This window comes from Phascolarctos cinereus, unplaced genomic scaffold, assembly GCF_003287225.1.
Source record: "Phascolarctos cinereus isolate Bilbo 61053 unplaced genomic scaffold, phaCin_HiC Scaffold_726;HRSCAF=1367, whole genome shotgun sequence".
NCBI lineage: Eukaryota > Metazoa > Chordata > Mammalia > Diprotodontia > Phascolarctidae > Phascolarctos > Phascolarctos cinereus.
The window spans coordinates 293,185,554-293,196,850 of NW_027556098.1; the positions used below are offsets into that span (position 1 = coordinate 293,185,554).

Sequence of the window (11,297 nt, forward strand, 5' to 3'; positions counted from 1 at the left end):
TTTCATGATTTTTGTTTTTTAAACTTTTTGCAAATATTTGTCATTACAAAAATGAGATTGATAAATTGTTCTGGTTGGGGAGAGTATGCTTCTTAAGGGAATGGATGATAGAATATATTGAGAAGGTAAGAGTAGAAATTTCAATTAAATATAAATGATAGATTGCTATAATTTCATACCTATACCACACAAAGCAGAGAAATTCCAGATAAATGTTTTTGTAGTGTTTTTGAGGAGTATGAAAAAGATTTCCTTTTCCTGTCAAGTTTGAGAAGTAACTTAAAAAAATTTTTTTAGCAGTTGAATGGAAATAGAAAATGGCATAATAACAGACATAATATTGTTGTAACATCAGCAAAATATAAAAGCAGAATACTAATATGTGTGATTTTTTAAAATTTAAAAAGTCCTATGTTCTGTTAACCTTAATTTGTGAAAGAAGTATATGGTAAAGACCTTAAAATAAAATCATAACGTGTTTTTTTTGAGTGCCTATTGTATTCATATTTAAATTACAGATGAGTGCTACTCTGTATTTGAGAGGGAGTTTCTCCACCAAGAGTTTTTTACATTGATGATATCATAGGTTTAGACCAGGGAGAGGAACCTGTGATCTCGAGCCCACAGGTTCCCCACCCTGGTTTAGACTTAAAAAGGTATATAGAGGGAAACAAAGGCAGCAGAGTAAAGCAGAGCTTAAGGTTCAAGTTTGCCCCCTGATACAAGTTCTGTGATGCTGGACAAGTCATTTAATTTTTTTGTGCCTCAGGTCACAGGTTGCGACTGTCTTGGTGGAAGGAATTCCTACACTGGGAGTTCCACACTTTGGAATCATATCATTTATATGGTTTTAAGTCTGATGTGATTTTTTTCTCTTTTCAATAAAGATGACCTGACATTAATTCGGAAGAATAGAATGGCTCTGTTTCAGCATTTGACCTGTGTACTTCCTATCCTGGATAGTCTCTTAACATCGGGTGTGATTAATGAGCAGGAACATGATGTTATTAAACAAAAAACACAGACGTCTCTACAAGCAAGAGAACTGATTGATACCGTTTTAGTCAAAGGAAATGCTGCAGCAAATATTTTTAAAAACTGTCTCAAAGAAATTGATTCTGTGTTATATAATAACTTATTTGGTAAGTTTGTAGGAAAATTATTTTAGGAACACAGTGGATCAGTTGAGAGGTATTTTCATTGACGAATATCAATTAATACGAATAATGTAAGAAAGATTTCATTCTTTTGTCAAACAAAGGACACCTTTGTTGTCACAACAGTACCCTTCCCCCGTCTCTATTCTTCACCTGCTAGTACTTTCTTGCTATGCCCTTGAAACCCCTATTCTATTACTAAGTTGCCCTTCATCTCAGTCATCCTTCCTTTACTGTGCTGGTTGCTGCCTTTTCCACTGCTCCACCTCAAAGTTCCTAAAGGTAGAATTAGTATAGTCTTTGTTCTACACTGCCATTTCTAAATTGTTGTTCTGCCACCATCACACAATCGTCTTTCAAAGTTTGCTGTCTAATGAGCTTGTATGCTTCTGTTTCTTGATTTCCAGAATAATTTTCTACCATTCTCCATGCCTCTGTTACCTGGCTGGCAGTCTTAATTTCCCTTCCCATCCACCTCTTCCCCAAGCACTATCCTTATAGGCCTCAGTGTCCCAGCTAATGATGGATCTAATACCTATACAAGTCCTTCAGTTTCTCATATTCTGACAAAATCCTTCTGCCTAATGTACCTACTTGGGTGGTTATAGCTTAGACCTCATCATAACCTTAAAACCAACCCATGTCTAAGATCTTAAACTTGGAATTTTTACTCTTAGACAACAATCTCTTATTTTCTATGTCTCTTCTTGTACTTATTCTATATTTATTGTTTTCTTTATTTTCTATATTAATATTATATTCTATATATTTATATATATGCTATATATTTATATATATGCTATATATTCCTATATTAATATTAATATTTTCTGTATTTATTGCTATTCTTGCAATCCATCAATTTGCTTGCGGCCTTAGTTTTTCTCTGTCATTAAGAAGTCATTTCAGTAAACTTCCTTTTCTACTCTTGACTCTCCTGTCTACTTATTAATCTTCATCCCTTCCCAGCATCCATTTCCTGTTCTTATTCCCAAACAGATGAACACTGTTTGAAGAAATCATGAAATTCTGATTGGGTCCACTACAAATTATATTCTTTATCACATTGACTAGTGCAGTTTCCAAATAAGTCCCCAGTTCTACCTTAGCTTTAAGAAATGGCCTCACCCTCTTTACTGAAAAGATTAAAGCTATCCAATGTGTATAGACCTCTTCTCATCCTCTTTTAAATCTCTTTACCCATCACCACTTCTTCCTTTCTAGTGTTAGAAGAAAAGGCAACTTTGTTCCTTGCCTTTTTTTAAAAAACAAGTTTTATTGACATATTTTGGGTTTTCTTTTATATCACCAAAATTTTCCCTGGTCCTTTTCACCTTTCTTCTCCCAAAGAGCCATCCCATATATAACTAACTAATACTTCTTAAAGATGAAGAATTAAAAGAAATTGATACCTTACTAAAGCTAGCCCTTTTTGATATATTCTCTAGGACCTTCATCAGTTACCCTCACTTGTTTTATGCATTTTATTCTCTTCCTCGCTAACATAGAATCTCTCCCTCTTTCCTTTGAATTAGAATTAAAAAATTATATATGGATAACTGCTTATTTCTTCAAGCTTTTCTTCTCTCTTTCATTGCTGAGTTTTAATCTATACTTACTATATTTCCTCACTACTTACTCATCAGACTCCTAAAGTTTAGCTCCTTCCTCTCAACTGAAATGGCTTTTTCTGAAGTTATTAATGACCACTTCATCAAATTAATGCATGTGTGGTTTTTTATCTTAGTTTTCACCTTCCTTGATCTCTGTAGCCTGTTGATTTCTTCACCCCTTTTTTGGATAGCTTTTCTTCTGTTGGCTTGTTTTGTTCTCATAATTTTTTGACTGACCTATCTCGTCATTCTCTTTCTAAAATGTGACTCTCTCCAGTTTTGACTTTGGCTCTGTTCTTTTTCTACACTCCCACTATTGCTCATCTTATTCGTTTCTCTGACTGTGCAGAAGACATTTCCAGCTTCCTACAAGATAGTTCTAACTGGATGACCTTAATATATCCAAAACCACAGTATTCATCTTCATCCTCACCCCTTCTAATTCTTCTATTTGCTGTTCTCAACTGTACTATTCTAATAGTTTTAATTTCCCTGCTACTAGAGTTTTCCACATCTCTAGTTTGTCCCTCATAGAACTCTGAAAATCATCTGTTTGATGCACAGTACTGATTCCTTGACTCCCCTATTCAACAACTTTAGTGTCTCCTTATTGCTTATAGGATAAAATTCAAACTCCTCAACCTAACCTTTAAGGTCCTCATCAACCTGGCTCTAGTCTTACCTTACTATCTTAATTTTACATTACTACCATTCAGACACTTCTTTCCAGTTAAACTGAATTACTGGCTATTCCCTGAACTTGCCTTATAATCTCTCCTGGGTCTCTGTATTCATGGGAGTGTGCCCCATGCCTAGAATAATGCCTCCTTCCTAATCTTTACCTTCAAGGGCCTGGCTCAAGTGATGGCACCTCGATAAGGCCTGGCTCAGTCTACCCCTAATTAAAATTTCTTGCTTCCTCCAAAATTTCCTAGAATAATTTGGCTAAGTCTTTCCTTTGCCCTCTAATGCTCTTTACATTTTGGTATATTTGTATATCTCTCATGTCAACTCTTAATAAAAATTCTTTGAAGGTAAAGATTGCCTTTTTTTCCTGATCTTTGTGTCCATAGTACATTGCAGGTAATAGTAGGCTCTTAGTATTTGTTGAATTGTTTTGGATTTCTGTTGATGACACTGTAGGATAATGCCTTTTGATTTGAAAGGAACTTTAGAGGCCATCCAGTCCAAATGCCTCAGACTGATCATTATCACAGTCACCTCAGTTTAATCTTGAAGTCTGAATCACAGAATCTTGAGTTGGAAGTAGTCTCGTAGTTTATCCAGTTCAACAAGAATCTTGCTACTACATATTCAGTAAGAGATTGTTGGTTAGTAAACCTCCATTTAGGGGGAATTCACTATGTCCCAAGGAGACCTGTTCCACTTCTGGAGAACTCTTAATTATCAGGAAAGCTTTCCTTGTATGAAGACTAAATTTTCTGTTTTCTTGCTTAATTTTACTGTTTGGGGCCAAGTAGAACAAGTCTAATACATCTTCCATGACAGTCTTTAATTTCTGAAGATAGCTACCACGTTCCTGTTCCCCATCCCCTGTTCTCCCTCTCACCCCACTCCCCCCGTCCCTCACCTCCCCTTGTCCCTCACCTCTGGCCTTTTTTCCAGGCTAAACATCCCTGGTTCCTTTATCTGAAAACTGTTCATCATTCTGATTATCCTTTTTTCACATGTTCTTTGACTTTATTGTCTTTACTAAACTGTGTTGTCCAGTACTGGATATGATCATCCAAATGTGGTTTAATCAGGCCAGAATTAAGAGCTATCTTTTCCTTCATTCTAGACATTAAAATTAAGATTTGTTTTTAGTTTTCAAGGCTAGCATAGTACACTGTCGATTTATGTTGAGCTTGTAATAGACTAAAACAGTCATTTTTCTCAGCTAAATCTCCCTTTTGTGAGGTTAATTTGAAAAAATCCAAAAATAAGACTTAGCATTTATCCTCATTATGTGCTACTTTATTAGATTCAACTCAGTATTCTAGTGTTCCAAGAGCTGTTTGAATTCTGTTCTGAATCCCTTCTACCTCTGGGTCATACAAGTCATTGATAAAAATGTTAATTGTTAGCACATGACTTTTGGATCATTCCACTGAAGATACTTTCCATGTTGGCCTTGAACTACTAATGATTATGAATTCGGTCATTTAGCCACATCCATATCCATCTAATTTTGCTGTCATTTAGCCCATATCTTTCCATTTTTCCCATAAGAATAGTTTGAGACTTTGCCGAGATCTAGATAAACTATATTTCTTTTACGTATGTTTATATACATATACACACGTACATATACATATACACACATTCATGTGTATGCATCTAGATACAGATAAATTAAAAAGTGTGTTCATACATGTATACACACACACACACACACATATCTTTACCCTAGTTTACCGCTTACTAGTGTTAGCTTTTGAGATCATTATCTATCTAGATATTCATTAACTGTTCCTTTCAAAATATATTCTAGAATTTTTTTTGGAATTGGAGTGAGGCTCACCAGCCTTGAATCTGTAGCCTCCATTTGCCTCTTCCCTTGCCCACACCACAGCTGCCAAATTTTGTTGTACCTTGGCACTGTTTCCAACTCTTTGTTCCTCTAGAATGGATTGTTTTAATAGCTACCTAACTGGTCTTCCTATGTCCAGTTTGTTCCTTTTTTAACCCAATCTACTTGTCATATAATCTTCTTAATACTACACTCTTACTTCCCTGTTCCAAAAAATTTTCATTCACTATCTCTTAGAAGTGTAAACTTAGCCCGTTGTAATAGTGGTTCTTCACAATCTGGTGCCCTATGTCTTCTTGTACTTTGCATTCTAGTTGATTTTGACTATTCTATCTCGTGTTGTCACCCTGCTCATGCTTTCATCCATTTCTAAATATCAGGGAAGAAGAGTAAAATCATTGTTTTCCATCTTTGAAAACCCCTACTATCCCTCATCTAACAGCTGAAAGTCATCTCACCATCCTCAAATTTATCATTGCGTTTTGTGCAAACTCTTCTATGCATACATAATATTTCCCTTTGCATCATATTTATTTCCTAATTAGATCTCAAGTTCCTTGAGACCAGGGTTTGTGCCATATCAATACCTGTATCCTCCATACCTAGGATACTTCATTACTCATAGAACAGGCTTAAGTGATTAAAAAAAAATTGACTTATAAATGATTATAATGAATATAACATTCCCTCAGAGTCTAGTTTATTCCAGTTGTTATATATTACTCTGACAAAATATTCTTATTGTGAGGAAAAGACATTTCGTATGGTGATGCCTGTATATTTTTTTCTAGTGGAAAAGAACATGAAGTATATTCCAACAGAAGATGTTTCAGGTAAAGCTGTTAAAATCAATCAAGCATCTGTTATAATACTTAAAAGGGACTCTAGGTGCTGTTAATTTTCTTTTCTCTACATTTATTCTTCATGACTCACTTACACCAGAAATTAGAATTATATGATGAAGAAAAGAACTGTAATTAGTTTAAAATTATTTCTTTTCTTTCTAGGTCTTCCTATGGAAGAACAGCTTAGGAGGTTACAAGAAGAAAGAACATGTAAAGTTTGTATGGACAAAGAAGTTTCTATTGTATTTATTCCTTGTGGTCATCTGGTAGTATGCAAAGAATGTGCTCCTTCTCTAAGAAAATGCCCCATTTGCAGAGGTATAATCAAAGGTACAGTTCGTACATTTCTTTCATGAAAAGAATCCATACATCCAAATTTGTGTGGAACAGACTTCAGAATGGTCAGTCATGAGCCACTGAAGCCTTTTGGAAGAAAGGAAAGTGTTATTAGGCTTTTTAGTAGCAGATTAATGTACAATTCTGCCTTGGTATTAGTTAACTTGATTTTCTTAAAGTACGTGGTGTTCATATACTATAGTCATAACTCCTTGAAAGTTTGTGAGTATATGTTTGTGTGCATGTTTTTGTGTTGGAAGAACAGGATATGATTCTATATGCTTGAAAGTATAAGGATAGTGTATAGACATACTGCTATTATGTAGCATTTTTGGATTATTGAACGTGATTATTTTACTAGAAGCTTTGAATACTGTGTAAGTGTAGTCACAGCTGTGGGAACCAGGAGCCCCCAAACTTATCATAACTATGGTGCCACTTTTTTTGGGTGCTTCTTACAATTTTGTTGTAAAGTAGAGACTATGTCTGATGAGCTGAGGTGAAAAATTTCCCTAACAGGAGGAATAGATTAATAGCATAATATTTAAAAGAGAGAGACTTAATCTAAATGTTGTAACTCAGTTGAATATATACACACACACGCGCGCGCACGTGTATATATATTTAGTGTGGTGTTTTCTTGTCTTTAAAGAGATTTCAGATTACATCTCATTTTCTCAAAACTCCTAAAAAGTGAGTATCTGAATTTAGGACAGATAAGATTAGAAAGTAGCATTTTACATTATAATAATGTGATTTACAAAAGGGTTTCTTTAGTGATCTGTAGTGTATGTAAAGTGATTCTATTTCAGGAGTGTAGCTATTGTATGTGTTCATTGTAAAAAACTAATGCTGATGTGATAGAATCTTAATACCATATTCTTTATAAGCTAAATTATATTTGTTTTGTGAAACTTAAGTAATAATGTCCCTTTTTATAATGTGTGTCTATTGTAATTATTTGTTTTTATGTATTCTTTGTAGTGTGTTAATAATTTTAATAAATGTTTGCATATGATGCCACCTAGTGTGAAGATATCTACAACTATCTGGTTGTCATCTTTGTGTTTCCTACAGTGCCTTGCACATCATAGTCACTCAATAAATTTTTCTTAATTAAAGAACAAACAAATACAATGAAATAGTGAGTCCTCTGCTTTGATAGTTTACCTGTGGAGTTGTCAGTGTAGAAGCCTCCTTATGTGCCTCGTTCTCTGGTAGTTCTTTTCATATTGTAAGAAAATTACAATTAAAAAATATAATTAACCTTGAAACCTTATTGTTTTTTTTTTTCCTGGTATATGTGTTTAGGGCAAGAACTAGGATCCTGGAATATTTTTTAAAAAATATTATAAACTTATTATTCATCAAAAAATACAAACATTTCAATTTACAAAGAAAAAGGATTATATAAAAAAATTTGTCACAGTTTTAGAATTGTATGTATGTCTATGTGTATTTTGTGTGTACATTCACAATATGTATATTGTGTTCTGAGTGGAAAGAAACAAGAACAGGGACTTTTAATTTTGTCTTTGTATCCCCAGCACTTAGCACAATATGTTACACATCGTAGGTGCTCAATAAGTGCTTGTTGAACAAATGGAAGAATATATATTTATTTTTTACATGCCATAGGTTATATCGTAGGCCACCTGCCTCGTAGAATTCAGTTCCTTAGTGCTAAGAAAATAGCATATGTGGTAGAGCAAATCAGTTGTTGTGTGTGGTTCCACTTTAGGTTAACTTTGTTAATTTCCATTTATTCCACAGAGCAAAGGATTGTTATTACTATCTTTGAATCACAGAATAACAGAATTGAGAGTTGGAAAGGACCTTACTCAGTTGTCCTCTAGTTCAAATAATACACAAAAGGAATTCTCATTATAACAAATCTGACAAGTGATTGTTCACTCTTTAATTGAAGACCTCCAAAGAGAGGGAAACCTTGTCCCTCCTGAATTTTATAGGTTTCAGGCATTATCTTCTATAAATTTGTGAGCTGGAAGGAATCTTAGAGGTCTAATCTGATTCTCTCACTTTTTTACTGTTCAGTTGTTTCAGTCATGTCCGACTCTCCATGACCCAGTTTGGGATTTTCTTGGCAAAGATACTGGAGTGATTTCCCATTTGTGACTTCCCCAAGTTCCACAGTAGTGTCTGAGCCCAGATTTGAATTCGGGAAGATGAAGTCTTCCTGCCTTCAGGCATGGCACTCTATCCACTATACCACACTGAAGTGGCTTGCTCAAGGTCATACAGGTAGTATCAGTGTTGTGATTTGAATCCAGAGTCAGTGTTTTTTCTACTATACTCTACAAGTAGAATTTATTAATACTGTCTTGAAAATCAGTCAGGGCAGAATTGCCTAAGGACATTATTATCTGTTAATCTAAGTGATTCTCTTTTAGGACTGATTTGTGTGTAGTTTCAGGGACCTTTTGCCAAAGGTGATACTTGGCCAGACTCTCTTTCTTTTCAGTTTATCCTCATTTCTAGGTAAATCTTATTTGATACTATTATTAATATCTATTTGAATGTAAGGTAGTCACTTCTCTCCTAGGGTCAAATTCTTCATATGTACTATGAGGCAGTCGGATTAGATAACCTGTGTGCCTTCTAGCTCTAAAACTGTGATCTTATGACTTGATAGAGAATGTAATCCAAACTCCTTATGTTAGAGTTGAATAAACTGACTTGCTCAGAGGAACAATAAAGCCGGAATTGAACCTGATGCTTTTCCTACTATTTATTTCCCTTAGCAGCCCTGCAGCATCTACACTTTTGTAAAAACTATTTGACAGAAACTTCTGATATAATCTGTTTCCAGTTAGTTTGGAATTACCAAAATGTTAAAACACCAAAACATAACTTCAAAAAATATTTTCTCAATAATTATTGTATGCTACAACCTAAGAGAAGTTAAGAACTTTAACTCAATTAAATATTGAGTTCCTCTTATGTACTGGGTATTGGTGGAGTTGAAAGATAAATGACAGTTTCTGCCCTGAAGGATTCAATCTTATAAAATATTCCTTCACAGAATTGTAGATTTAGTGCTAGAAAGGACATCAGAATTCATCTAGACCAGCTTTCTCATTTTACAGATGAAGAAATTGAGGCACAGGAAAATTAAGTGATACCACAGGACACAAGGTATTAAGTAGCAATTGTGAAATTTGAATTTGGGTTATCTGAATCCAGTGACTCTCACCATGGGCCCACACTATCTCCTTTATTCAAATGAATAAATTCATTAAGCATCTGTAGTGGATAAGGCTTAGAGGTAGTATGGTGCCCTATTGCTGACCCTTACTAGATTCCAAACCCCAGACAAGTAATTTAACCTCTGTGTACTTCAGGTAACTCTAAGTCAAAGACAATTGCTAAGTTGGTAAGAGGAGTTCTCACTTGAGGTGTTTCTTACATTGTTAATCTAACAGGTCTTTCAGAGTATGTGGAAGGCAAGATGAAAGAGATCACAAAATCTCAGTTGGCTTTATCTAACCCTCACCTGGACAAAAATCCCTCTACAACATAAATGTAATCATCCAGCCTTTGCTTGAAGACTATTAGTGGAGAGGTAACCACTATCAATCAGCATTTATTAATTGCTTAGTATGTGCTACTAGGTACTATCTCTTAAGGTAGCCTGTTCCATTTTTGGACAGCTCTAATTGTTAGGGAAAGGCAGCTGGGTAGCTCAGTGGATAAAGCACGGGGCCCAGAGTCAGGAAGAGCATAGACTGGGAGATAGTAGAGAATAGGATGACCTGCATGCTTTGGTCCATGGGGGTCACAAAGAAGTAGGACATGACTGAAAAAAATTATTAGGGAATTTTTCCTTACATCAAGCTTAACATTCTTCTTTGCACATTCCACTCACTGATACCTGACTTTGTTTCTAATTCTTTGCTATTATAATTAAGATTGTGGTATGTATGGAACTTAGAATTCTGACTTTGACATTCCTGATGTATGTATGTAACAGTGAGATCTCTGGGTCAAAGAGCATGGGCATTTTGATCACTTTTTTAAAAAAAGTGTAGTTTCACATTGCTTTGTATTATTTGGTTCTCCACTCAGCTGTCAAAAGAGACTAAAGTGCAGGTTTAACTATGTCACCCCCAGGCCCCTAAGAAATGTTCTTTAGAGGCAACCTTTCATTTCCTCTTCAGGGGTGAGACCTAACCTTCCATTCCCCATCATTGTTTTTATCCAGTTCTATAATGCCTCCCCATTTGTGAAAAGACTAAGGAAATTACTGTATCTTTTCACTGTGGAATAGATGTAGGTACATTTTCAGCTCCCTTTTGTTTGTTGCCTTCCATTTCCCCACTCACATATCTTCCTACTTTGTTCTATTCCTGGCCCCCCAAGATATGGATTTGTTTTAGGGGGAGAACAATTTAGTCCATTGATTAATTTCAAATCATCAACTAATTCTTTAAGGTTTCCTTAAATTTTTAGTCCCTTAGGAAATTTATGTTCTTTTTGTTTGTTCCTATTTTTAATTTTTTTCTTAAAAAAAATGATAGCTTAAAGATAGCAGAATTGATTAGTTTTTTTTTTCCCTTTGTAACTACATACTTGCCTTTTTTGTGTTGTCACTTATCAGGTATCTGGAATGTTTATAAGTTAAATATTCTGCTCATTTTTTTAAAGTATGACCTCATATGCCTCTTTTTAGTTGAAGGTTCAATTTTTCTCCGATGATTTACACTTAGCTTTGCAGAACATCATTTTGGGTTAAAGACTGAACATTTTTGCTATTTAGAGTATCTCATTCCATTCTTTCTTTGATTTCTTGTCA

General features: G+C 34.7%; 1 protein-coding gene across 7 annotated transcripts in view; it reads left to right on the plus strand.

The window, feature by feature from the left end:
- LOC110215022 (baculoviral IAP repeat-containing protein 2-like) overlaps positions 1-7,758 on the plus strand; it is a 42,461-nt gene extending 34,703 nt beyond the window's left edge. For 5 of the 7 annotated variants that reach the window (XM_078156835.1, XM_078156836.1, XM_020996191.2 and 2 more), the window contains 3 exons: positions 888-1,142; positions 6,095-6,136; positions 6,311-7,758. In XM_078156835.1, the coding sequence (XP_078012961.1) occupies positions 888-1,142; positions 6,095-6,136; positions 6,311-6,504 (491 nt within the window). In that variant the 3' untranslated portion in view covers positions 6,505-7,758. The remainder of the gene's footprint in view (positions 1-887; positions 1,143-6,094; positions 6,137-6,310) is intronic. The other 2 variants (XM_020996192.2, XM_020996193.2) reach the window with 2 other exon arrangements.
- Positions 7,759-11,297: the final 3,539 nt, after the last annotated feature.